The sequence below is a fragment of the Mycteria americana genome, chromosome 9 (genome assembly GCF_035582795.1).
Source record: "Mycteria americana isolate JAX WOST 10 ecotype Jacksonville Zoo and Gardens chromosome 9, USCA_MyAme_1.0, whole genome shotgun sequence".
NCBI classification, from domain to species: domain Eukaryota; kingdom Metazoa; phylum Chordata; class Aves; order Ciconiiformes; family Ciconiidae; genus Mycteria; species Mycteria americana.
The window spans coordinates 27,479,434-27,507,253 of NC_134373.1; the positions used below are offsets into that span (position 1 = coordinate 27,479,434).

Here is a 27,820-nt window from a genome sequence, read left to right on the forward strand (position 1 = left end):
TCTAAGGAGTCACCCACTACCTCCACTTCAAGCCTGTCACACAACTCTCTCACCCTGCACTACAGGCAGAACAAGGTGTGTTGACGGAGAAACGTACAGTGCTCTCTCTCCCAGAAAGCAGGCTGTCAGAGTCCCAGGGAATGACCCGTACCACTCTTGCGAGGTGACATGAAGGACGTGCAGGTTGGTATGAACAACACTGGATACCCTGAATACATGAATTTACTTTAGTAAGGGAACTTTAGAGCACCGAATTAAAAAAAAAGTTTAGGAAACAAGTTCAGGGATACTGCAGTCAAACTTCTGAGCCACAGACTTTTTGCAGCTTGGAAAAAGGTTCCTACTTAGGTCCAGTTCTGAACCTACTTTTCAAAGATGTTGGGCTCATTAGTGACATTAATGCCGCAGCTCATCACCACCCAAATCCATTTAAAACTTAAATTGGAACAAGAGCAAGCAACCACTATGCTACATGCTTACTATTTTTCCTCCAGCAGCTATCAAGGTTATTACCAAGACTTGTCTTTTCTGACCTGTACTGCTAAGGACAGGAAAGGTGCTGCAGTCACCAAAAAGGCCAGACAAAAACAAACCTCAAACCAAACTGAAACTCACCTGACAAACAGACCATAAATAGTATTCCAGCATCTTAAGCTTGGTAGTCTAAAGAGATGATTTGGAGGCAATTATTAACTCAAGCAGCAGCTTTTCCTCCAAGACCGAATGTTTCAGGAGTTCGCTCAACAAGAAAATTTATTGTTGTAACTCGGTATGGATTAGGGAACTGGAACATACAGACATGGGAGCCTGCTATCAGACCTCGGAAGAGCGAGCCATAGATTATGTTCAGGTAGACTAACCTTGAGATCTGCACGCAACAGGCTACAGGCTGTAGTAAGCAATCATCTGTAGCTGGCGCTGGAAAATAAAGCGGCACCAGCCAGCAACAGAGGACGATAGCTGCTCTTTTACCATTCCAATCTCTGCCCCCAAGCCAGTCATGATACTCTTTTTTTCTCTCCATCTTGCAGCACACACCCTACTCCCTTGAGCCCTCCTCAAAGGCAAATGGGAAGAGGAAGTGTTTTGCATGTTCTCTCCTCCCCTCTTACATCTGTCCATTCCTCCACTCATGGAGCTCTACGCTGTTCCTCAAGGCACAGACATGAAGGACATATCAAGATGTGCCAGGCTTCTTCAAGCTATTTAAGCTTTCCTCAGATTCACCTCAACGTATTCAAGCAACCAAGTATGCAATAACTGTAAAGGAAAAGTGTTTTTTAATGGCTTCACCAGTAACAAGAGCTGCTTAACTACTGGATAGAATGACTAATGTCTCCATAGTTATAAATACAGTACAGCAAGACAGACAGTACTTTTTGCGGAAAGCTGAACATTATTCCAATCCATTATCACCTTTTTATTGTTAAAAGGACAGATCTTGACAGTGGAAAAAAAAGGATGTTTCACAAGGAGAACAGGATGTAGCTTCTACTGGTCCTTCAATTCCTTCAGTCTTCTGATCGCAGATTTGACTGTCACTGCAGAGGTGGTACTGGAAAAAGAAGCAGAGTCATCTGAACATGGCAGTACAACAACCTGTGCCAATGTTATTTTTTGGAGAAAGCACTAATCATTTCAAATAGTTATCCCCGACTGCATTGTCAACAGGGGGCTAATTCCACTTTGATTTTCATGACAACAAAGCGTAGGCCTTTGTCTACAGAAGCACACACAACTTCACAAGCTACGTCTCAACCCAAATTATCCAGTCATGCATCGATCACATGCACAAGCATGTGGGCACAAATTCCTAGCGACTGTTATGTGTGGGACAAGTGTCTTCTACCAGAATTGGGAGGGAGGAAGGGAGGGAAGGAGAGTAAAGAAAGGGAGTAAGCAAGGGCACCGTCACAATAAAGACTATAATGATTCAATGCTTTTAAAACAAAAACAAAACATGGAAATCATTTTCCTTGGAGTAAACCTGGTTTTGCCTATTGCATCTGTGTCTCTGAACTGAAAAGGCTAGGGTAGTAATCGCAAAAAAAATGCTGCTTAGGCTTTGAAAGAAGTAAGAGTTCCCTTAGAGAAAATTTTTATACAGTCAAAAGAATTAAGGAAGGAAAAATAATCCCCAGTTTAGAGGCATGATTTATTAGAAGCTGCTGAAGCTCTTTTTAGAAGAGGTCAGAGGGACATGTGTCAGGTGTCATCCATACAGTTGATTCCACCCTGAGATGGCTGGATGAACCAGCCATCCTCTCTGCTCCTTTTCTTCCAACATCACCAAAAGCTGGCCCAAGCATAACACCTCGTACAAGCAACAACTGTAGTTCACATCTCCAGTAAGACACGCTACTACAGCCAAGGCACAAGAGACTACTTAAATAAAAGTATTTGTTTCAGCATTTGCAGATGTATCAATTTCTTTATTTGAAGTTTGGGAAAAGATGCAGAGCTTGCATTTTTGAAAAAATAAAACAACTGCTTTGATAAAACCCAAGAGCAATAACAAAATTTTGGAGGGACCCACCAAAACCAGCAGCAGTAATATGATGGATAAAAGACAATATTCTCAGAAGCTGCACAACAGATACTGGAAAGAAAGCAATCAAATCCAATTTGATCCATTCCAGTCAAATTTTAACAATGCAGGCAAAAAACCCGCCACATATCACTAACTCGAGACAGATCTACTTAATGGTTAGTAGATTAAAATAAAAAAAAAAAAAAATAAACAGCTGTGTTATGCCTCAGCTATGTAAGAATAAATGCTGATAGGAGCTTCTTTATTTCCTTACTTATAAGTCCAGGCACCACCAGCAACTGTCTTCATGCAGGATCCACAGTGCCAGATACCCACAGCCTTCCTCTTCATTTTGGTCTGTAATAAAAGGTAAAAAAAAAAAAAAAAAAAATAAATTTAAAAAAAATTGGCACTCTCTATCAGCTGAAAAAGCCAAGAGAACTTGTACTATCATCCAAACAACAAACTTCAGGTGATGACATCAGCATCACACCACAGCATTACCTATAAGCCTAGTTAAGACAGGCAAGAATCAGGGAATGTTTTTATTCAGATTCTTCAGAACAGGGAAGTCCTTCTGAAACACTTTTTCGTTCAGATATAAAGTGGGTCACTTCTAAGCGCATCATCAAAAACTCAGCTCTTTTTGAAGGAGAAAAATAGTAAGGAGTTACATTGGTCATAGTAACTGATATTCTTACCTGGTTTGATGACCAATGTAACACCGCTATTATTAGTGCTCCCTGAACATCCCAAGATTGCTTTAAACCGGACCCCCTTTGAATAGCATCTAAAGAGTGGTGGGTACTGAGCTCCTTTCACCTGGGCAAGTCTCCATCACCTTGCCAAGATGACAATGGGTTTGCCTAGACCTACACTGGATTTAGGCAGCTCTACAAATGGGGTTATCAACATCCTCACTTCACATGAGAAAGACACGAAACATAAAAAAACACAGATGGAAATCTTTTTAAATTTCCAGCCACTTACAGATACCTACTTTATAGATATCACTAAAAATTATCTGGGCAAAGCACAAGTTGATGGGCCTCTCAAACCCAGACTTAAGAGTGAATTTTGATTATGTACATGAGCAGATAAGATTAATTCTTATCAGAAATTTGTCCCCATGCAGAGTTATACAGCACACAAATATAAGTAAGCAACCGCAATCAAAAGTTTTAAGTGGGGAAAGCAAGGACTCTTCCTCCTCCAGGTAAGCTGTAAAGTTACTGAAGAAAAAAAAAGTGATGCCTTAATTATCAGGATAAGTTTTAAATTCTGTCAGGTCTTTTTATTAGATACCTAAAACGTACAGTATGGCAACATTTCTCACTATTTTGTGTAATGAAATATAATTTATGTTTGTTTTCATTTAACTACCACTAAGCATGCATGTGAAATGTCTACTAACTCTTTTTATTCTATAATGGATTCTGATAGTAGCCTAGAGCTCACAAGAAACTAATCACCGTCTCAAAACTAGTCAAGTTATCTCTTCAGTAGAAAAATTACCGAAGCATCAAGTTGCATTTGTAGCATTAATAACAAAGTTATTTTTAAAGGCTTTTTTAGGGAAGGAGGTCTCTCACCTTGCCACAGAAGGAGCAGGTATACTTGGCGTGCTGGCTAATTTCAATCTTCTTCACCATTTTCCTAAGGGACGCACCGTAACGGGTACCATATTTACCCACAATCCCAACCTTCTTGGTGCGCTTAGCCTGTTGGGAGGCAAACCAGAATAAGCTTCAACTTTACTGAGATCGCCATCTCCTCGGCAGCTCTCCTCTCCTGACGCGACAGCAAAGCGCTCAGCACTCAAAAGCGGCGCTGCCGCCGACCAACGCCTCTCCCTGACGTTGTAAATAGAGCATTAGTTATGAAACGGCGAGAGGCTGACGCTGCCGCAGCCTCCCAGCTCCTGCTGGGGCACTTCGGGCAAAGGGCCGCAGTCTGGCAGCCAGGCAGGAGCAAAGCCACGTCCCTCCTCGGGGCCAGCCCGCTCTCAACACGCAACGCTGCAGCCAGCAGAGTCGCCCACCAGGGACACCCCCACCCCCCGACCGCGCAATCCGCTGTGAACCCGAGCCCGGCCTCTTCCTGGGACGCCTATTCGGTCTTCCAGCGTCTCCCCCCCGGCCTGCCATTCCCCTCGCTCGGACCATCATCTCCCACAGGCCACCCCGGCGGGAGCGAGCCCCTCTCGCAGCCCAGCCCGGGGACGGGGCCTGCTCGGGGGCAGAGCCCACACAGGGCCGGCCCGCAGGCCCTCCTGGTCCGTGCCCCGCCCGCAGCGGGCTGCGCGCTGCCCCCGCCGTGCCCTGCGGCCTCAGCGCGGCGGTCGCGGGGCGGATGGCGGCGGATGGGCCGCGGCGCCGCGGCGCCCCGGCGCCCCGGCCCCACTCACCATCTTCCTGCCCGGCGCCGACGCTGAGAGAGAACCCCCACCTGCGCAGGCGCAGTATGAGCCGTCGCCGCCGGAAGTGAGGGGGAAAGGCGACAGAGCGTAGAGCGGATGGGACTCGGAGGGGGTCTGTCTGCACCGTGGTGGTGCGTAGCTCTATGGTCGCGCTGTATATTCTGTACATTTAACCCATGAGAGTAGGGTTATCTAAAGCCTAAAGCACACAAACCGGAACGCAGTTGCAGCTTGATGTTGGAAGACGCATCGCTCAGAAAACACCGTGTATCAATGTGAAACCCAAGCAGTACATCAGCCCCAGCAGCGCTGCACGGGAGATGTAGCACGAGAGCTCTGATTCCTGGATTTCCACCCAAGGAGGTCACGCCAGGAAAGGAGATGGAGCAGTTCCATTCACTCCCCTCATTTTTAATGAGAATAAGTAGTAGGTAGATGTCAGAATTAAAACAGGAACAGCAAACCTGACTGGAGCTGCAGAAGGGGTAAAAAAAAAAAAAAAAAAAATATTATATAGATACATAAATCAATGAGGATGAATTCTAATCTTAAAATGTACCAGCCCTAAACCCAGAGTTTTCAAGATAACCCAACCAGGTGCCACCACGGCATCTACCCGATTTCCTTGGGTCATCCAGCGTTGAGACAACCAGCCACAAATGGAGGTGGACTCCCGGCACCCAGATGGTGCTCCCGGGCCCCCGGGGCACCCGAGCCACCTCCGCCACCAGCACCAAAGTGCGAGGCCGGGACCCGGGAGGGCTCCCACACTGCTCAGACCTGGCATGGGCGAGTGAAACATGTACCAACGCCCCTGAGCTGCAATGCTCGTAACAGGATTAACAACCCATTAACCTCCATTAAGAAATGTAACCCCTCAGCCCAAGAGCTTTTTAATGCACAGAGCCAGCTGCAGCTCATCCTCTCCCACCAGGAGGGAGCGGGGGCTGCCCAGCCCACCTGGAGAAGCCATCCCCAGATACTTTTTGCAGGTGCTTTTCCTCCCACAACAGCCCCATACCCACCCCAGCTGCCTCGACCCATAACGGCCCTCCTCTTCGTTTGCAGTCTATTTAATTAATAGGGAATTAACAACTGGAGCATAACCTGCCACTAGGTTAGCCTTTCCCTGGCTGGGGTCTGTACTTTCAGAGATGCTCATGGACAGACACCACACCCCCTCCTGGCTCTTGCTTTGAGCGTTTGAACACTCACATTTTTAATTCCCTCTGTCATGCCAGGCTCCCTGTTCCCCGATCATCCCTGCAAGCTCTCCTTCCATCCGAGCAGATCCTCCTGGGAGCTGGTGGGCCAGAACCCTGTTCCAGATGAGGGCTCAGTGGGGCTTTAGGCAACAGTATTTGTATCTCCCTCTGTTGTGTCAAAATCTCATTTGATATATCCTAGGAATATATTTGCCCTTTTCAGATCCTCATCATAATGATGACTCACATGATACATCTTTGGTACTAACAGACAAAAAAAAAGAAGAAAATAAAAAGTTCCTTTGGCTGCTTTGTGACTGTTTGGTTAAAAAAAAAAAATTGTCAGCCAACACATCCAGGACGGAGGATCTACTGCTATTCTCCAGCCTGTATCTACAGAGTTAAAGCTCGCTGTGACAGTACAGCGTGTGGTCATACCCTTCACCTAGCAGTATTACAGACAGCTCTGCCAACAACCAAACCCAGCCCCCTCAGACAACAGCCATTCCCAGCACTGCCAAAATAAACGTACATTTCCAAGTGACTGAGATGATGGATGGATGCAGACAGGCCAGCACAGCTCCAGAAGACTCGCCTTGACAGTCCACCACCTCGAACCCTTCTGCATGCCCCAGGCTGGCCAGCTTCATGTACTGAAGACGTAGTTCGAACTGCTCCACTTCATTGTTCAGGTATTTTTATCTGTTGTTCCTGGTTTGGCACCCTTCCTGAAAACATGCCTTTCTCTAACATCAGTGAGAGCAGACGCAGGTGAACAAGCAGGTAAACAGTCACAGTAAGATGCTCCAAGATCCAGTAAGATGGGTCATTCCCTTTACTTTATTGGGCTTTAGATAATGCCAAAAAGTTAGTTATACCATCTTCCATTGGCAACCTGCACAGTACCTTGTACAAATTCTCATCAGCAAGCCTTGGAGATCCTGTCTGAGCCTGCTGGCAGCTTCCCAACCACCTCCTCATCATATTAATGACAGACTAATAGTGTAATTGGGCTAAGGCCTGCACAGTCTTTCCAATCCCTTGATGTAATGACTAAAAGCACTCTCCTGCAAGATTCTTCTCCCCTTTTTTCACCTAGCAAGGATAAAGTGAATCTCAAGTGTACTTCAAGAGCCTTTGTAACTCTGCAGCAAACCAGCTGAGATTTTATGGGCCCTAACAAAGAAAGAGTACACTTAGCATTCCTCTAACAGGGCTGGGATTTATCAATATATGGGTAAGATAAATTGAGTTTATGAGAAGCAGAATTCTCCAAGGGTACTTTCAGCAGATTTCAGAAAAATAACTGTTTTGAAGTAGCTGTAGCTTTACAAGGAGGAAGAGAATGACTCCTATAGGAGTCGACAATATGGGTATACAAATAATGTCTTCCATATTTTTTTTTCAGTAGGCAGACAGCAACATTTGTCACCCCTTACTCAGAACAACCCTCTCTGCAAGTAGAAAGATCAGATGTCCTAGAAACAGATTAAATACTCTGTGTTCAAGAGTAAAAATGTCGAATTTAAAAATGTCAAAAAGTGTGTATTTTCAACACACTGGCCAGCTGTTGGAGCAAGAGAAACGATGTTTAGCTCTCTTTGTCAAATCCAGAGATAAAGCATTTCCTCCAGTTGGGCAGTCATATGGTCCTCGGTCCTACTCCTCATCACTGGCACACACACCAAAGCACCTTCTGCAGTCATGAATGAAAAGCAAGTCTCTACCCAGCACAATCGCATACACAGCCTGTAGGTCATCTCCATGACCACACTTGCTGAAAATGGGATAATCAAACACTCCAATGCAGGAAAAAAATATCCCAGTTATTATCAGGTGGATTTTCTAGCACAAACTTTTTCGTCCTTGATTGTCAAAGAGAGGGCTTTTTGTCAGTGTCTGGTATCTGTACACAGCCAAGCATGCTGCCTGCGCAGCATGTTAGCTCCTGGCCTCCAGAAGCTAAATGTAAGCCTTGAGTTTTCTTTTCTCCTGCCCTTCTTTACAGATTATGGCTGTAAAACATAGCTAACTGGTAACTCTGTAAAATTATATCTTCTCCTGTACCCCCGGTCACATTTGCTTAAAACTACCCCATTTCCAAGTATCTTCTAGTACTAAGACCAGAAGCATGAAAGACATTCATTTGGGATCACGCTACACCACACTGGCAATAATACACAAAAAAATGAAAAACAGCCAGAGATGCCTGAAAAGATCGGTTGTGATAAACAGAGCCATTTGCCTTTACATCAAGCCAACATCAAAAGTGGCCTCTAGAGTTTTTGCAGAGGCATCACCACTGTGAAGTGGAATCAGGCCATGCCCAAGGGACAACAAATGTCTCACAAGCTCCTGAAAGGAACCAAAGAGCGGTTTTGCTCAGGCAGCACTGAGGCTGGGAGTTCAGGTCTCCCAGTTCACAGGGCTGGGAGACTATCACAAATCAAAACCAGGCATTTTAATCCCTGCATCAAGCAACAGTGCTGCTTTTGGCATTCTCAGTGTAACCTGCACAGAGCTGTAATGGGAGCAAATAACAGGTCCTAGGGTACCAGCCTAAATGTCTTATGGAAGTAGTTGTTGATTAACCTATAAGTAAAGTACCATGCGAGTATCATGCGAGTTTCCCTTTTGAAAGTTGATGCATTTCAGAAAGCACAAAAGGAAGGGTCCCCAAAAAGACCTATCTTTCAGCCATTGCAAATATTTTAAAAAAACACTAATATTTCCACTGCATTATGTATTTCTCAAGCTTAAGGTCCAAATGGGAGATGAAATTCTAAAATAGAAAAAGTACCAAAAGCTTGGGAACCACAACTTAAAACAACTTTTTATTTAAACAGCTCAGTCCAGAATCAGTTTCTTACAAAAAAAAGAACAAAAGTCCGCACATGTCCCTCTCCTCACTCATCTGTGGAAATCACTCTTGAGTCTTGAAGAAACACACACACTCCCTTCCTGAGCAGCCAGGCTTAATCCCTGGCAGTCAGCACAAGCTTCAGCCTCCACTGAGACAAGAAGCACGTGCCATGGAGCAGGTCCTAAGATTTAGCAGATGAAGCCAGAGATCAGTGTGCCCAGGCAGACATGTGCCTAACAGGCAATACACACCTCCTGGCAGTTATACTACTTAGTTTCAAGGTACTGACTGCTCTGCACAGACAAAAATCTGGGGCTCTCCCTCCTCTCCCCCACCTCCACAAAACATCAAGATCTGTCTGGATCTTTTCTCCTCACTGCCAAACTGAATACTAGAGGGCAAATTTGTGAGTGACCCAAACAAAGGCCAAATTTTGCCAGTGAACTGACTCCTATAAATACAGACTAAAATTCTTGGAGAGGGAAGACTGATTGTTAAAAGCACTCTGCAGCTGCTGAGAAGTTAGTTTTCACAACAGTTCTGCCTTGTGGACAGACAACCATTATCTGCTTTTTAAACAAAACTACTGTGGAAGCTGACGTGCTGAAAATAAGAAGCATGCTACTTGCCCATGGCCACTCAGTCATCAGCAAAACCAGGACTGCAAAGCCTGCAGGCTGCCAGTTGTGCGCTGCTCATCTGTCACGCTGTCAGATTGCCTTCTCATCCTTTGAGATGAAAGGCGCTGGAGATACAGAAAACTTAAAAGTCTTTTATTTTTGAAAACTCAAAAAAATAATACTTGATTGCTTTTGTTTTCTCTTTTTTAATAAAAAAAATATCTCTTAGCCACCTTCTCTTTTGCTGTCACCATTACACTTTAAAAAACTCTTCAATACGCCGCTTTTTGGGGGGACTCACTGAACATGTCTCTCCTGTATCTTGCAAGGCACTGCCAGAGTCAGACTCACAGGAAGCATCAGCTGCCTCCAAAAGCAAAACTTCATCAGTGTCATCTTTGCTTGCAGAGAAGGTCCTCTGGAAAAGGTCGTAGATGGTCTTTTGCTTTGGATCTGGCTGAGAAATTAGAACAGACAGAATCTGCATACACATTGTCATATAAAAACAAAGTGAGCAACAATCAGAGGGCACTCCCCCTGAGACAGTGCACATGTGTGGATATCTCATATATGATATATATATCATATATATATACACACACATACACATATATCTCTGAGACATATATATGCTATCCAGGCTATCATGTCTCCTTGCATGCAGCAGGTTTGGAAACTCTCTGCAGAGAGTCCAAGTAAAGGCATGGATCCTGGGAGGAGTTGGAGAATCTGGTCTGTGGCATTAAAGGCAGAACAGGCGTAAGGTCAGCCTGCCAATCACCTGCCAGTCTAGATGTATACAAGCCAAAGCCCATTCAGCCTCTCCCAGGGACCACCAATATTATTTCAGGTCAATTACCTTAGGGCAGTAATTAGTGGATTCAGCTGTTTTGGAGAAATCGGTTTCTGAAAGACCAGCTTCCCCCAACACTTTGATTTTCTCTTGAATCATTGGCCTAGGAAAGATAAACAGATATTACTGAAAAGAAGAAAATATCGTGCAAGGACACTGTGTCATTTACTTTGTGTAGATGAAACAAAACATATAACAGGGGTATAAAGATGGCTTTTCTACCAAAACTTGCTAGTTCCTTAACCTGTCCTGCTCTTGTTTATGATGACTGTATGCTGCCTTGGGATATCAATCAATCCAATTTAAATAAGTAACAAGACGACGATTTCAGGCTACAAATATTTGGAGAACACACATATCCAACAGGGAAACTAGTTGACTGAGGCAACACCAATGGTATGAAGTCAGAACAAGAAGATGCAGCTAAAGGGAGTCCCAATAGCCTGTGTGTTCAGTCTCCAAGGCAAGCAATGGTAATCCCCACCGACAGACACATCAGCATTTCTAGGGTATCTCCCAATGTACTGCAGGAGGAAGAATTCACCACTGGCCCAAGAGCCCAAGACGTCCCAACCACACCTGCAGACTGCACACTTTGAAAGAAGCAAAGGCCACAGCACAGTTAATGCATTTACCAAATAGCCTTGTCGTCGTCTTCTTTTTCTCGCCTTTAAAAAGGATGCCACTGCCCTTCTTTGAAAAGCCGTGTTTCCCTCCCGTTAAGCACTAATGACTGCATGGACAGCATTTCACAAATAAAGGCAGAATTACTGTCAGCTTTCCATGAAATGTGGGCAGTGCACCAGTTCCCAGATCCCTGCATTGTAAGGTTATAATTATTTGCCATCATGATATTCTGGGAACTGCACAAGTTCACTTAGTTCATTCATTCCTTTAAACAAGGTAATAAAGACGTAGTTTTGGACTTTAAATGAACCAGCTAGTGGATAATTTCTTTTCATCATTTGCAGGTCTGTTCCCTTGCAGCACTAAGGATTCCTCAGATCCTCCCCTTCCCCAGGATGTCAGATTCCCCAGCCCTAAGGACCAGTGTCCACTGATAGCTCTCACTGCAGCCAAAAAGGCTCTGACCACAACTCTCCAGAGGTGGGTCAGTAGCACTTCTTGAAACCATCCGAAGGGCTCACTGAAGAGCAAGAGGAAAGCAACAGTGCAGTCCTCCTCCACAGCTCCCTGTCCAAGCACCCCGCAGCCAGATTGCTCCTCAAACCTGATCCACAATACATTGAACCATCTCCAGTGTCTGTTGACTTTACTTGAAAGTACTCAGCACTTTACAGTACCCCAGCACAAAAATGCTCTGGGCTGTAGCTAAGACAATTCCTTCTCCTTATACAGAGGCTGTGAAGGTTTTAGATGCATCAGCTCTCCCAGAATTTCTCTCAACAGCCCTTTCTTTGTCAGATAACTACTTTTATTCCTCCTGCTTGTCATCCACTTAGTTATGTCCACTGTGGCCAGGACATGTCACCAGCTCACAGAAGCCCTGATTAGCAGTTACTGCTCCTCCCCGCACAGGCTATGGAAATCAGCACTAACATTAAGCCCCTTACATCACATATGTGACAAACAGTGAAAACAAGTGGCAGGAGAACCAAAGTGTCTTTCTCACTTCCTACCATAAGTACTCATCTGCTGTGTCTTTAGCCACCAGGTAGTGAACATTAACAGAGCTGGTCTGTCCAATTCGATGTGCCCGATCTTCTGCTTGGATCAAAACCTTTATGTAAAAACATGACAAAGAAAATAAAGTAAGAGATGCAACATCTAAGAAATACTTGTGCTTAGCGACTATTTGTCATCTGGATCCTGTTAACACCTGCATCCACAAACACAGATTAAACCCAGAAGTAATCTGGTGCACCGGGTTCCCAAAAGGCACTGAGAATTTTTCAAAAGTAGAGGGTCAGCATTGATGATGGACCCTTTCAGGTCTTGGCTGGGCATGTTGTTGAGAGCTCTGTCAAGTTAAGAAACAGAAGCATGTTTCCCTTTCACACCATCTTCTCCAGCCAGCAAGCTGTGTAACCAGCCTCAGTGGTTCAAGCCCAGGCACCTGGGGGTGCACAGACAAGTAGCCATGAGAGAAAGAAAGATAAAAACTCTGGAGAAAGTCTGCTGCCCATTACATCTCCCAAGCACCAATGTTTCTGCTCTCCAGGGAGCACCCAACCCCTGTCCCCTCTAGGACACATACCCCTGGATTCCAGAAGAGCTCTGCAAACACCACCAGGTCCGCGGCAGACAATGTCAGGCCCATGTTTGCGGCAGTGAGGGACAGGACAGCCACAACCTGCTTCTCTGAGAACTGGAACTTCTGGCACAGAGACTGCCGCTCAGCTGAAGGTGTGGAGCCATCAATACGGATGTATTCAACATGCTGTGAAAAGGCAGAAGACACTTTTTAGAGGCTTTGTCCCCTTTCCCGTATCCTCCTTCCATGTTTTAGTGGATTGTTTCCCTTCCCCATAGCAGAACCAGGAAAGTAAAAAAGTCAAACAGTTGTGTTTTTAAGACCTTTCCTCATCTTCAAGGCAGAGGCACTGTAGCTCAGCATATAACGTACCTCTCCTCTGTTCACAATGCATGACTTGCTCCTATGTCCATTGCTCTCCCACCAGTTCTGAGCAACAGGAAAAACAGCAACAAGCTGGCAACTCAGGTACAGTGGAAAGGCAACTGGATTAATATGAAGCTGTACGCTGTCTGTGTGCTGATGTTACAGCTGCTACAACCTCTCCAACCTCCCTAAGTCTTCCCCTGTTTGCAATGGGAGGAGATGGGATCCTACACATCCCAGTTGCCCTGTGGTAGGCTCAGAAGAGGCACAACAAACTTGGGTGATGCAGGGCCATAACTCTTCAGTGTCCAACCTCCTTGCTCTACTGGAGGATGCCACCACAGAGGCAGCAAAGTCACCAGTGCCACTGTGGTTTATAGTTCGGAATACTAACTTACACCATCCTTCACACTGCCCCAGCATGACCCAGAACTCTTTCAGAGCATCCATGGAAGTGTCCCATGACTAATTAGCCAAACACTTTTGAAGTCGGAGAGATGACTGGCAGGTCTATCAAGTCTCCCTACAGTATCCCAGTTCAAAAATGTAAGAGCACCACAGAGATAAAGGAAGGCAGCCATAACTGGACTTGGGTCGTTACATTCTCCCTCTCTGAGGAAAGCCTGGAGGACAAGGCAGAGATGGCCACACACGGTAACACTCCTCCAAGACTTCACAAGCTCCAGGGCAGACAATGGAGATTAAAGAACATTAAATACAACAAAAGCCATTCGGCTAATACAAAGTGCATCCTGTGAGTCATTCACCCTGACAGCTCAGCTCCCTCGGTGAAGGGCACATTCAGAAGCACAGCAAGTAGAAATTATCTCTGCCACTAACTTTCATAAACTATCTGACCGGCCATAACTCTGGGGAGCTCTTAAACAGCTTTGAAGCTGGAATAGTGATAAAGTTAAGACGACTCAGTCAATTACTTACTTTCTTCTCCAGCTCTGCAACTATTGCATCCAGCATTATCTTGTGATGAGCAAACACCAGGAATTTATGATTCCCACTTTCCAGTAATTCCAGGATGTATTCTCTACGTGAAAGAGGAAAAAAAAAAAACCTCCAAAACTCTATAAATTATGTGCTGAGAGAATACAGGCTTTGCTCACAACAAATTGTAAAGATACTGCTCATCTATACACAGAAACTAGGAAATTGGCTAGCATAAAAAAGTTACGGTAAAACGCAAGTAGCAAGTCAAGTCTCCTACAGATTGAGAAAGATATTGCAGGAAAATCCATTCATTTTTCTTCACCACAGCTGGACAGCTGCCTACATTTATACTTGTGTATCACTGAGAATCAATTTATTATATCCTACTTGAAACATGACATCCCAGACCAATCAACTGGAAGTCATCTATACTTATTTGATGATCTCATTAACCCTTCTGTATTTCTAACTTTTGCACAATCACAATACACTAAGATAACCTGTCTACAATTATCCTTTCTATGTTTACTTAGGACTGTTTTTATTTTAGAAGAAAAGGTCTCTAAACACATGGATCAGAGTATCCTAAAGGTAGCTTTTCTTGCAAGGGTTCACATCGACAATTTACTACAGCTTAACAATCTAAATACATTAGCTATTTCCAGAAATTATCCATACGCATATAGGCTAATGACCAATGAAAGGTAACAAGACTCCCTTTCAATGCAGTGAAACAGTGTTAATTAAATGAAGACATGTGGCTTTTGCCATGGAGTAACAGCAGAGCTACAGAACCCATTTCTGTGTAGTGACTTGTGATACAATCATGTCAATTGGAGCCTGAAAAACACCTATAAGCCCCAAATTTGTAACTAAGTATAGCAACAGCCATCAGAACAGATGACACAAAGGTCATCTTTTCTTTGGAATAGCAAAGTTTTTGCAAAGATCAGGAATACCAAGTTCTTTGCTAAATACAACACAGCTTAGGTCAGCAGCAACTGTCAGAAAACACCAAGTGGGATTTCCAGCGCTATATTAAGATGTATTAGTGCTTTGCAGATAGCACCCAGGGTTTGTGTAGTTCAGATCCCAATTATGTGACAATATCATTTAACAAAGAAATCTGGGAGAGAAGTGGCATTGCTGGATTGTAAAGAAAAAACAAATATCAAAGTGAACATTCAGTGTAGCAAGCAGACGCCAACACATTACAATTATTTTATATCTCATTCCCATATTCCATTTAACAAATGGCTAGTCATTTCAATGGGAGCAGTGGAAGACACTGTCATCAAGGGTAAGACATGGGAGGTGCTGATGATCATAGCGAGATGATACTGTACCTTAACAGCTTATTATAAGTGGCATTTTAAATGCTACTAAACTCCAGAAAAAAAATGGACTAGTTCCTACCAGAGAGTTGAGTAAACAGCACTTCATGGTTTTATATTCAGTTCACACTTGCAACTGAAATAAAAGGAAAAAAGTCTTCTAACTGTTCACTAACATGAAAGGAAGAAACTCTTCTACAGAAATGAGCGCTGGGACTCTGAAGTGCAGTTCTGTGCCAAACAGGCAAATTCTGCAGCAAGGTCTGAGACTGAAATCACACAGTACACATCAGCTGGTCCTTATGTTCAGAGGGCTGTGGAAAGTAAACTGTTTTCATGTTATTAGCATACTACTTTTTAATAAGTCATGCTATATGACCTAAAGCAACTCCTTTGCAGTCCCAGCAGAAAGGCTAAGGATGAAAGGGCATGGAAAGTCACAGAAGGAAATTATTCCTAAGGAAGACAGAGTTAAAAGCACACCTATGATAGAAAACGTTTGCTACTGAGGTCCCACATGTGAGCTCTGTGGAAGAGCCAAGAACTTCAGTAGGGGCCGTGACATCCTTACAGCATGCTACAGCTAAAGCTCAGTCCACCTCATAAGCTTTTTGGCTCAGGGTTCCTGCTGCAGCAGGACTGCAGCATTTGTTTTCTCAAATTCTGTTGGTACTTTTAGTTTCATTACTCCCCCCCTCTTTAAACTGAAATAGGGTCTGGACCAGTGAACTTGATCCACGTCCCAAACACCAAGTAATTTTAGATGGTTCAAATGACAGTTTAGATCCATATCTGGAATGAAATCAGAAGACTTACTCAGCCTAGGAACTCCAAGAGAACAAAATGTTTAGTGCATTGTAATTAAAATCAATTTTTTCTAAGCTGGCTTGAGGCTATGCTTCATGTCCCTGCACTGTTATCTCTAAGGCACCATTTTCCTGTTCTCAGCAGAAAAACATATTTTACTAGGCAAGAATGAAGCAATGACATGCAGCTTACATGACTGAGTGGATTTTAGCTTCTGCTGTTCTGTTGTAGAAGAGGAGAAGAGCTTCCTTCTCCTGTTGTTTCTGCAGAGAGAAAGATAAATAAATGTGAGTCTCAGAGATGCCTTTTCTCCTTCCTGCTTACAGATCTGGGATGTCTGCTGCTGCCAATAAACACTTTGCTAAGAAAGAATCAGCCTAAAAACACACAACAAAAGGGGACTGGAGGGGGAAGTCTCCTACTCGCCATGGGGTATGGCAGATACTCACACACTTCTATTTCCGACACCTTCCTACCTCCTACTCAACTCTTACAAGTTGGATGACAAGCATATCACAAACGTAGTTTTAGTTGAGAAAGCATTTCCCAACTAAAATGGCAAGGAAAAACTCCTAAGTTCTTACAGAACTGTAGTAGCAACCTAGGAGCCTAGAACATGCATTTCCTATTCATACAAGAAAAAACAAACAAAAAAAAGCAAAAATACACTTTTCACATTTTTGGCTACTGCTGTGTTCACAACACAGCTTCAACAAGGCTGTGTTTGTAGGGTGAATGGGATTACAAGGCAAGACAGAAGAGTAAGTACAGAGGCAGGAGGTATGAAAGACAATTAGAAAGGACTAATGAGAGAGGAAAAAAGAGAAGAAAAGGTATTTCACAAAAAGGGACAAAGTAGACCACATAAATCAAAAGGAAAAAAAGCTGAGCTGTTTTGATTGTGTTGTGCATTCATTTAAAACTGTGCCTTCAACAGCCTTCCACTGTGCCTTCACATGAGGCGTGGCTCTGACCTTCCTTGAAACTCAGGGTACTGTTTTTCCACTGATCTTTTTAAATAAAGGTACCTGAAATACCAATGGCTCATCATGAAAATAGTTTCTGACTTACACTTTCATATCCTTTGGCCATCTTCTTTGCTTCAGCTGCCAAGACAGCTTTGGTCTTTGCACTAATGCCTTCAGGAGCCACCACAACCATTTTGCGTTGCTTTGCTGGAAGCTGGGAAAGCACATCTGATTTCAGACGTCGGATCATGATGGACTCTTCCAGCAAAATTTTCAGTTCAGTTAAGTTGGATGATCCAGAGTAGTCCCAACCCCACGGCATCTGGGAAAGGTCAAAGCAGTTATCAGTGTCAAACTTACAAGAGACTGACTCTTCTGCTCTGCAGGCAATCCAAGAGTAGAATAAACTTCCAGGGAAACTGGACAAGACAAGAACTTAATGGTCAGTAGGAAGAGAGATTTGACAAAAATGGCAATAAGATAGAAGTGTACAAACTAATCCACTCAACATGAGAAGGTTACTTATAAACTTCCCTTTTTCCTATCTACAAGTGCTCCGGGGGGTGCAGGGAAGAGGACTACACAGAACCCTACCACAGCACTGTGCCCTGGTATTCATCCTCACACAGAAAGGTGTTTCAGCTCTCCACCTGCAGCTTTGGGCAGGCTGACAGAACTCACTGCAGTTCTATGCACACACATTTACCTCAGCTTTAAGAAGAGACACACACAAAAATCTTCTCTAACAGCATGAGGACAAACATCCTTAAACCAAATGCCTTCACAGAGATACTACACTTGTCTGACATGCCTAGTAAATGCTAAGTCAAAATTGCCTGCTTTCCACTGTGACCTGTCTTTTGATCTGCTTCCTGACATACTCTGTTTCTGCCATTACCATGTGTGGCTCAGACTCAAGCAAACCATAAATAAATTGTGGCCCAAAATACATCATTCCAAGCATTGCTTCTTCAAAGCATCATCACTTCAAAGCTCCCCTGAACAAACCCTTCATTTACTCCTCCTTGAAACACTTGCCTCTTAACCTGCCCTATCCTCCAAGATCCTGTGTGCAGACAATATATATCTGTTCAATTAATCTCAGCTCATCACTTCTCCTACTAGTAACCCCACAGCCTATCATTTGTTCTCCAGGAAAGAACAACTAAGCTGACAAACAGTGGCATCAAAATTGGTACATTCCCCAAAAGAAACATCTTTAAACAACCTTCTTTTGGACAGGAGACCAATAAGGTTTTTTATGCTGACTTAAAGGATAAAGAGATATCTTTCTTCTGAAGTTTCACAAATAAGTATATGAAATACAGCTACAGTAATACTGAAAACCAAGGAAGGGGGTGGGGGGGGAGTCCTCCTCACAGCTCTAATTCCAAGTCTTACTGGCAGTGTCACCAAAAAAAAGGCCAAAAATACAACCTCTGGTCTTGGAACAACAACCCAAAGTAATCCCCTACATATGTATACGTACACCCTCCTGAATTGCACATAATGGAGATGTGAGGAGCCTCAGCACCAACCCATTTGATCTGCTGCTCCACTCTCATTGCGTCACATTAATAGCCAAAATAGATTTAACCTTAAAAAAAAATCCATATTTCTTTTATTTTCCTTCCCCAAGAGAAACCTGCTGCAACACAGAACTGGAAGTAAAATAGGAAAAAGCTCCAAAGTATTCACTGCACCCTCCATCCTCCTATAGAGTGCATGAGACAAAAAATAAATCATACCAGCCATGAGGTTAGTCACACTACTGACTGTATTAAGGGATGGTGCTTTGACAGAACAGGGATGAGAACATGCTATGAGACAGAAAGAGGAGGAATCAAACAGCTCATAGGCAATTAAGATCTCTCTGATAGCTGGAAGTGAGCATTCCTACTTCAGGTTGAGGCATAACAGGACAATCTGCAATTCTATTGCTATGTTGTACTGATGTGAACCATTAACTGACTTCAGATTCTGGCACCTATGGCCACCATTAAAACTCATTTAACTTAATCTACTCCTACATAGTTATGGTACCATCTGATTAAGTTATGGTACCATCTGATTATCTATAGTTGGTTCATTAAAGCAGGAAACAATTCAAAACCTAGATACAAAGCCAATTTGGATCCTGTAGAGTTAAAACTTTGGCGCTGTCAACAGCACACTGGTATACAGCTAGAGGTAACAAGCCCACCTGGATCTAAGCCAAGCCCTCAAAAAGCCAACATGAGTATTACTGCTCTGCTTTCCTGAAACCAGGAGTGCAATGCAGATACATCCCTCCAGTCCGTGAAAAGCCGGCTCGGGTCTAGCTGGGTTTATTAGCTTTAGTCATGCTGCATGAAAGCTGACAGTGCTGAGCCTTGGCCTTTTTGCCCCCCTTCTGCATTTTGTCAGGCTCTGTGGACCCAGCAGAGCAGATGTACAGAACCAAGAAGGACCCACTTGGTACTGCACCCAGCCTCATAAGCCCTCTGCCCACACTGCTCAGTGCACTGGTAGCTAAGTAGCAGGGATCAACACTGACTAGGCTGCCGAGCAAGACCTGCTAAGGGGCCTGAACACTCTCTTCAGGCTACCTCATTCTACTCGTGCAGTCCATGTTTTTCTACTTTCCACTTCCATAACCGGCAAGTGATACATATGTTTTATTTCCACGTAGAACAATTCATTTCAGAGGAGTAGCATCATCATAACTGAAAGAACAAGGCACAGAGCCAATATACTATCTACTGTCACATTAAAAAAGCATATACAGGCAGAATCCCTACAGTATATTCAGATTACTATATTTCTTTTATGGTGACAATTTGCTGGAACAATTTGCAAACAAGGAAACATGCTAGTTCTGTGCTGCACCTAGCTAGTGATAAAAAAGATTACTATTTCTGGAATTATTAAAATATAGTTTAGTACATCCTATTGTGGAAAAGAAGCAAGAGAAAAAAGAGGGACATTTATTTTGCCAAAATACACATCTGGCTTTGATCCATAACATTCCAGAACAAATGCATCCAACTGTGATTTTCTTACCAAAGTGTTAACAGCATCTTACATGAGTCAGTAAACTTATTACAGTGTTAGCAGAAGCTGCCAAACTCTTACAAATTCAGAGCATGTGCTCAGATAGAAATTATTTAATATTTGCCAACATCACCCAGTTTGAAAAATGAATTCACAGCATGTATTTTGGGAAACAGACTTGAGATATTTTGTAAATAAGCAGGTGACATTTCACTTGCTGCATTTTTAAGAGTACAGATGCTGAGAGGTTTAATTACAAAATGATAAACTTTTATTTTATATCTTTTCTAATCATATCTACCAGATATTTGCAATTTTCTGTCATAAAATCTATTATCTTCAAACAGAAAGTTGTCAGGTTTTAGTTTTAAATTGAATGGTTCACGTTTATAAATTTTTCTTTAATCTTATAATGCAAACAGATTTATTATCAACACCAAAACATTTTTACATAGCACCTTTCTTCCTGACAGATCTCCAAAAGCCTTGCAAAACCTCTCTGGTTCTGTGCAATTTCATCCCCACTTATAATGCTGCCACTTTCAGGACAGAGAGAAGAACCTATTTAAGTAATGACAGCAGAAGTACCACAACAGTTCTTCAGAGAGGATGGAACTCCTGACACAATCTCAGGTAAGAGCTGCAAAAAGGAACATGAGGGACATACTACAGTCATGAGGCAACAACTACCATCATCGAAACACCTTTTAATTTACTCATAGCTGAGTGGATCTATGGCAACCCAATATTCAGCAGTCCCATTTTTTCCTCTAATAGTATCCACATCTCTTCATTTCTAGCAGCCCCACTTCTCTGAACAACCACATTCTTTCTACGTTCATGCTATCATTTACTGACATTAACTGTAGCAAAATGTCCCAGGTGAGCACTGAGAAGACCAGTAGTGTTCAACTGTCTAGTAGAGGTGGGTCAAACAGAGAAACAAAATTGTACTAGAAACCCTGCAGAGGTTTTGAAGGGAAGCTGACACAGACTGTGACCTCCACGCTGAGTTTCATTGTAGGTTGAAAACTCATTTACTCAGAATACACTGTTACAAGCTGGTTCGTGCAAAACAATTTTATTTCTTTTATCCGATTCAACATCTTACCTGAGGTCCATATGCCTCGTAATTGAAGCAACAGCTAGTCATCCAGAACTTTACCCTCAAAGGGTTTATGAAACTCCAAACCTATTTAGACTCATGCGTTGCGATTCAACTTTCCTTTTTACTGCAGAAAACCAATGAGATTAAACGGCATCTCTTCATTTCCCTCTAGGAAGCATTCTGAACACTGCTCAGACAGGAATTTTTCAACAAAGATAATGAAGCTCAGCAGAAGACATAGCCCTCTCCCTCCATATGATTCCTACTATGGATGGAGAAACAGTAAGTTTATCCTCTGCCAGGAAAGCAGTGCTTTGCTAACATGAATGCTGTCATCTTCCAGAACTCAAGTTCTGTATCTGTGATTCTGCATGCTAAATGGCCTTACTTTAATCAATGGCATCAGCATATGAGTACTAAAACCCATGAATTGCTCATTTATCTTGTACATTTGGACAAACATAGAACGGCACTACACTAGCTATGAAAGTAAAAGTGGGCATTCAGATCAAGGAAAAAGGGGACTTGAGAGCTTTATATAAGACTGCAATATGAATCTTCTTGATGGAAACTTGGCTTATGTTAGCTACCCCAAAAAGAGAAAAGAAAACAAACACAAAAGCCCTACAAATAGCTGTAACTATTTTTATGGCATACACTGATGATGTTCAGTTCTTCTGTAAGTATTTTTGAGCACTGAAATGCTCATTTGGTGTTTCCAACCACTCTGCTGAAAGTTACTGCCCAGTCTTACAGAAAATGAAGCACAAGAAGGGAAATGGATTACTCGAGCACAAAGAAGAGCAAGCAAGTCCATGCTCACACTGCCAAGGCATTCTGTGCCACATGCTAACTGCTACATGCTTGCCCTGGAAGAACTGAGAGCAAGCCAGATTAGAGGGCTCTTGTTCCAAATCAGAACTCAGGAACTTTGGTTCCCCTTTTTGTGTCTATGCAACCAACACAAGATCCTAGAGCCTCCTTGTACAACAGGCAGCAGCAAGAGCTCTTCTCTTAGCAGTGTGTGTTTCAACATACACAGCAGCCTTACAGATGGCAAATCCAAGCACAGCTGAGTTGCCCATACATTGAGAGCAAGGCAGACATCTGCCATCATGGTTGCAAATCCTGGCTTCCTGCAAAGCCAAGATCTTGCAGTGGTTGGACTCAATGACTCTGCTGAAACCACTGCTGAGCAGCTGGCAGAGATAAGAAAAGTTAATTTATTTTCAAGATATGCCGGGGATCACATCTATTTCCTGAATTAGAAGAGGGTGGAATACAAAGACGGACTATTAAGTCTTCATTTTTTACTTGCCTGGAGGTATAAAAATCCCAAATCCCAAGCAACAGAGGCTTTACTTTGTTAAACAATCACTAAAGCAGACTAGAAACTGGGGTTTTTTTGTTTTTCTTAATCAATTAGCCCAAACCTGCAGCTACTTAAAGGCCTCATAGTTACTCTGCCCATTTAAAACACTCTGGGGGCAAGTTCTTATTAGAATAGGCTCCCTTCCCCAGCTATGGACTTTTTTTTTTTTTTTTTTTTTTTTTAAGCTTTTTACTTCTGTGGCTTTTAGGGAAGATTTTGACAAGAAGCATTACTGCCTCCATGTCTCAGGCCCACCACTGCAGCACCTAGAGCTTTTCAGGTTGAAAGCTTTCAAAATGTTACTCTGGACTGCGACCTTCTCAAAAAAGATGTAACATCAGACAGAAGGAAGGAAAGAAAAAGCCTCCACATTTTGGAAAAAAATGCAGAGTCCCAGTCTGCCACTTCCCCCACTGAAGTACCTTCCTGGCATCACAGTAGCGTAGCCCAAAGGAGTGGAATTGCGGGAAGAAGGCTGGCTGGACAGCCGCAATCTGTGTGTAGAGCTCCGCGGGCCGCGACATGGCAGGGGTTCCCGAAAGCAAGATCACTCTCCTGGCAGCCTGGGAAAGCAAAATGGAGCATCGTTATCATACAGCTTACAATATAAGCAGAACCTGCTAAGAAGTCATCCCCAGTCCTGAAAGAAAATCCCAGAGCCATTGTCCAAGCACCCTAAATGGAAGAGTACTTCACCTTCCTTCCACAGATACTTTCAGCCTTCAACTGCCTGAAGACACTCAAGGACAGTGCTTAAAAGTTCTAGGAAGCAGGACAAACCATATTGTTTCTTATTCATCATCCACATGCTTTAAGGGAAGGGGACATCAATTTTTATGACAGTACTTTCTGAACTGACATTTACTCACTAGACACATTAATATCTTATGCCTGGCTCAACATTTCGTTTGAAACCAGATGTCACAGGAAAATGACACACCCTCTCAGGTACCTCCTCACCTCCAAAATAAATTCTCTTGTAACAAACCTGCCACAGCAAGCCATAAACAGACTGTCTCCCTCACAAAAGCAGAAGAGATCCAGAGAAGTAGGATTTTTTTCTTACTTTTTGTTCATTTTTTTCTTTTTAAATTCTACTAGCAAGGAGAGAAAGATGAAGCTGCCTGAAGCAGGACCAGAAGATGCCCACCTGACATCCATGGTGAGTCTAGGCGCAGCTGGCTGCGTGCTAGAACATGAGTTAATAAATATGAATCATGTAAGAAGATTGTAAAACATGTGTTGTAGGGGAGACAGGAAGGGGGTGGGGTGGGAAACCTGTATCTAAAGTAGGTGCTCCCAAAAAGTGGGGAAAAAAATTACACTATAGACATAAAAGCCTTCAAGATGCATTTCTACCCTCGTACCTCCATTATTATCTAATTCTATTATTAGACGAGAGCTATGAATTTCTACTGCTGTAAATTCACATATAGTAGTTAAATTACAAATGCCTTGTAATTTCCTGCATGGTTTAATGCAGGTTCATTAAAATAACAAAGAGATTCTTGAGTGACATCTGTACCAACAGCTCATTCACGTTTAAATGAAAAAGAAAATGAAACTCTTTTATCATTTCACTGAGGTCTACCAGTCACCCAAATCTATTCAGCTGATTCACCCACTCACCAACCAAATCTGGTGGAAAAAGAGTTCACAGATCAGCTACCGGAAATTAATTTCAGGACTCTTTATCAGATATTTATATATAGGTTGTAATCAAGGTGGGACTTGCCTTCTCCCTCCATTCCTATTAAACAGATCAGAAGGAAATGTGATTACCACCAGGATCAGGCAATTCCCATAAACATTTAAAAAAGCAGGATATTTATTGAACTAAATAAGAAGAGAGGTTAAACCTTTGGACATGTCAGAAGGTGAGAGTTAGTTCACACAAGACAGAGGTGTCTATGCTACTCAAAAGAGGGAGGAGTCACAGAGGCCAAAGATACCAGATCCCATGAGGAAAAAAAGTGATAAAGCAGAAATTAGGTCAGTTTTTTAAATTAAGATAGCAGTGGAGGACAACTGAGCAGAACCTAGACAATTTCTGAAGCCTTTGAAGAATAAACTGACACCACCCTGAGAAATCTGCTGAAACGCAAGACAAGCCAGTCCCACATGTGTAAGAAACCTCCAAATTAAACTTTTTCCTCCTGGACTAACAGAAGGCCACTGCTAGGAAAAAGACAACATGGAGTTCATGCAATTAGAGACAGCTCATTTCAAATAATTCTGGATCACACTAAAGCAAGAAAAGTTCACTCAAAACAGACCAGGGACATATTAAATGCAACATAAACCCAACTGTGTTGAAAGGTTTTATGCCATTCTCAAGGCTCCTCCTCTTTGGAGGGTGGTCCCCAGGAGCTACATGAGACAGTTGGAACACTAATTCCCCAGTAGTCAAAACAATTAGTCAGGCTCCTTCCCCAGTCCCTAAATCAGTATCAAAAGAGAGAATTATGAAGTTACAGGTTATTTGAATTCTAAACTTGTTCAGCTGCTGCTTTGCTGTGCACAACTTAATTTTGAACAGATAGGGTATCTAACCACTGCAAGCACTTACCAAGGGCTGTGATACATCTTCTATAATTATTTTAAACAAGTTGAGAAGTAAAAAAAAAAAAAAAAACCCCAAAAAACCCCCAACAACAAAAATTCACAACAAAAATCCCAAAAGACACTAGTTCCACAAGAGCTGTGAAGAACTTGAAGAAATTAATTCCAGGAAATTGTGTGGAACACAGGTGGTCTAACTCATTATCCCAAGGGTCCCTTTCAGTTTTAAAATCCATAACAGAAGGAGCCCAAGAGAGAAAAGAAGAAAAAAAAAATACTAGGAAGACAAGTTTCCAAGTGTTGAAGGCTCACTTAAATTCTGGATGAAAGAAATTGCTTCGATTCACCTCTCTTTTTCTAGTGGCAACTCATTTTGAATAGATGCCAATAAAGATTTGCTCCTGCAGAGAAGTCTCTGCCGATCACTGCTTAATTCTTGTTTCTTGCTGAACCTTCTGTGCTGTCAAGAGTGAGAGCTTACCCTCTTTCTTCTGAGGTCTATAAAAATAATATCGAACAATAGCACAGAAAATAAGATTGCAGTGACCAGCAAGGACTTTCTAGCAAAACCAGGTCTGTAATCAATTGATACATATTTCCACATAGGCAAACTAACATTAGCTGCTCATTAGCATTTAGGCATGAAGTTTAATCTTCCCCAGAAGCACTCCTCTCTCTCATGTGTCCTTGTGACTGTTCTTACAGCTACTTTCTTATGAGATTGCTTAAGGGAACTCTGACAATGACCTGACTAGTGGAGACCTGTTCTGTAGCCCTCATTTACTAAGTAACATAAGACAATTGTGGCTTTGTAGCATTACACTTGCACACACAATACACCAGCAAGAATTAATTCCACAGCTGTGACCACATTTACAAAAGTCACTTTTGAAAGTCAAAGAATAGTTTATGAAGTGGTAACCCCTGATGGCACTTACTTTAAAGGTCAAAACGCAGCACCCACTGATTCGAAGGGGAGTAGGTGAGGAGGGGGGGTTATGCCACAAAGAAATAATTGAACATGCAAAGAGCCTCATTAACATACAATGACTGTCTCTGTGTTAAATGAATTTCACAGCATGAGCTCTGCCATATGCTAACAGATTGACATACTTTTTTAAATAAGTGTGGCTGGTTCTGGCTGTACAATTACTTGTGTCCCTAGTTTTTGCTTACTCTTGTCATTTTGAACTGCTTAGCATAAGAATACCTTATCCTGTGAAATGAAAAAATCTGAGAGTGGCCATAATATAATAGAGATAATCACCTGATGAAATAGAAGATTTGATAACGCAAAAGGGTTGCAGCTGTTCTGAGGAGTCTGTTTCTGTACTTGGGTAAGATAGATAGGGCTCTGCATTTCATAAGATGATCCTACACTGGTTATTCCAGAAAATACAAATGCCTTTCCCTATTCTTAAATGACATCTAGACAGGGAATGTGTGTCAAATGGCGACGATCAGCTATGACTGAAGGAAATTACACTACCACACTATTTCAAGAAGGAAGGGAAATTGGAAGGTAAGAGCAGATCTGAAGATGCAGCCTTGAGGGCCCACAGCTTCTCCAATTTCAAGATGAAGTTCCTTCTCTCAGCAGGTGACAACAAGCAAAGGCTTATTTATCCAATCCATATGGATTTGTAATGCCTAAAGACAGCTGCTATTTATTTCCCACCCAGGGAGATTTTTGTGTTCCCTCCTCACCTTCTACCTTCAGCTTTGACCTATTTCCCTCTATTATTTTTAAGCACCTCTTTATTAAAACAAGCAGAAAGAGTATTAGATTCTAACCACACAATGTATTTGGACTTCCATAATAGAAACAAAGACCTTTAACCCTGCAAACATCAGGATGTGCATCATGCTATTAACCTGAACAGCAGCTCTATAGGAACAATCACATTAGTAATATTACCCAGATGTTGTGGAGCAAAGCCCATAGGGAGTACAACAAGAATAAGACCATTTTATGCCACTGGAATCTTTGATTAGGTACTACTTTTTATTTCTCAGTTTCTAACCCATTTTTTCACTAAAAACTTACTGTCATGCCTCAAAAACACTCATCCATGTTCCATTGGGACCTTCCCCAGTTTCCACTGCCTTGCAATACTCCATGCAATTACAGAAGAACAAAGACCATGTAGCACTTTGGCTGGTCAAAGGATGTAGAATCCCCTTCACTCCAGTCCCCAAGAGATCCCACCACAGATCAGGGAAAAACTTCTGTTTTGTTGTTTCTTCTTCATCTACACCCCTGGGCCTTTGCTGTTTTATGGATATTGGTAGCATGTATACTCCCTCTCCTGTGTTCATGTCTCTGGACTAGTCTAATCTTGGAAGGAAAAAACAAAATGCTTACAAAAAGCGTAACACCATTTCACTTTCTGCCTCTGAGGGTGGCAGATGCAGGGCAGAGGCGAAGGGAACAACCAGTATTGTCAGTACGCCCAGGAGAACTTAATCCCAATCATGAGACTAAAGAAAACAGTAAGGTGACAAGTAGGTCCTACTACTGATTGCCACAGCTCTGGATTAGGGACAGGGACAAGCCAGACCTGATAATGGTGACTCAACCAAAGCCCAACAGTATGAGGCTATTCTCACTTTGATGTGCGTG

At 42.7% G+C, this 27,820-nt stretch overlaps 2 protein-coding genes and 1 long non-coding RNA gene across 5 annotated transcripts in view; all 3 read right to left on the bottom strand.

Moving 5' to 3' along the window:
- Positions 1–1,405: 1,405 nt before the first annotated feature.
- RPL37A (ribosomal protein L37a) lies at positions 1,406–5,096 on the bottom strand. Its single transcript, XM_075511396.1, has 4 exons — positions 4,938–5,096; positions 4,123–4,251; positions 2,805–2,887; positions 1,406–1,555 (listed from the first exon to the last, which is right to left on the bottom strand). Exons 1-4 carry the CDS (start codon positions 4,938–4,940, stop codon positions 1,492–1,494), a joined length of 279 nt encoding a protein of 92 aa, XP_075367511.1. The 5' UTR covers positions 4,941–5,096; the 3' UTR covers positions 1,406–1,491.
- Positions 5,097–5,608: 512 nt separating this feature from the next.
- LOC142414312 (uncharacterized) lies at positions 5,609–7,041 on the bottom strand. Its single transcript, XR_012777012.1, has 3 exons — positions 6,687–7,041; positions 6,165–6,352; positions 5,609–5,729 (listed from the first exon to the last, which is right to left on the bottom strand). It is a non-coding gene; the product is annotated as an uncharacterized LOC142414312 (long non-coding RNA).
- A 4-nt stretch (positions 7,042–7,045) lies between these two features.
- SMARCAL1 (SNF2 related chromatin remodeling annealing helicase 1) overlaps positions 7,046–27,820 on the bottom strand; it is a 40,986-nt gene continuing 20,211 nt past the window's right edge. Inside the window, exons 10-18 of one of the 3 annotated variants that reach the window (XM_075511394.1) lie at positions 23,058–23,198; positions 17,226–17,444; positions 16,347–16,417; positions 14,011–14,113; positions 13,078–13,134; positions 12,709–12,891; positions 12,131–12,231; positions 10,497–10,593; positions 7,046–10,094 (exon numbers count right to left, since the gene is read on the bottom strand). In XM_075511394.1, the coding sequence (XP_075367509.1) occupies positions 9,891–10,094; positions 10,497–10,593; positions 12,131–12,231; positions 12,709–12,891; positions 13,078–13,134; positions 14,011–14,113; positions 16,347–16,417; positions 17,226–17,444; positions 23,058–23,198 (1,176 nt within the window). In that variant the 3' untranslated portion in view covers positions 7,046–9,890. Of the gene's footprint in view, positions 10,095–10,496; positions 10,594–12,130; positions 12,232–12,708; positions 12,892–13,077; positions 13,135–14,010; positions 14,114–16,346; positions 16,418–17,225; positions 17,445–23,057; positions 23,199–27,820 lie in introns of those variants that run through there. The other 2 variants (XM_075511395.1, XR_012777011.1) reach the window with 2 other exon arrangements.

Coding starts and splice junctions, on each gene's coding strand:
- RPL37A (XM_075511396.1), bottom strand. Junction 2,888..4,122: donor CCTGCTCCTTCTGTGGCAAG/GTGAGAGACCTC, acceptor CTTTTATTACAG/ACCAAAATGAAGAGGAAGGC. Junction 1,556..2,804: donor GGTGGTGCCTGGACTTATAA/GTAAGGAAATAA, acceptor TTCTTTTTCCAG/TACCACCTCTGCAGTGACAG.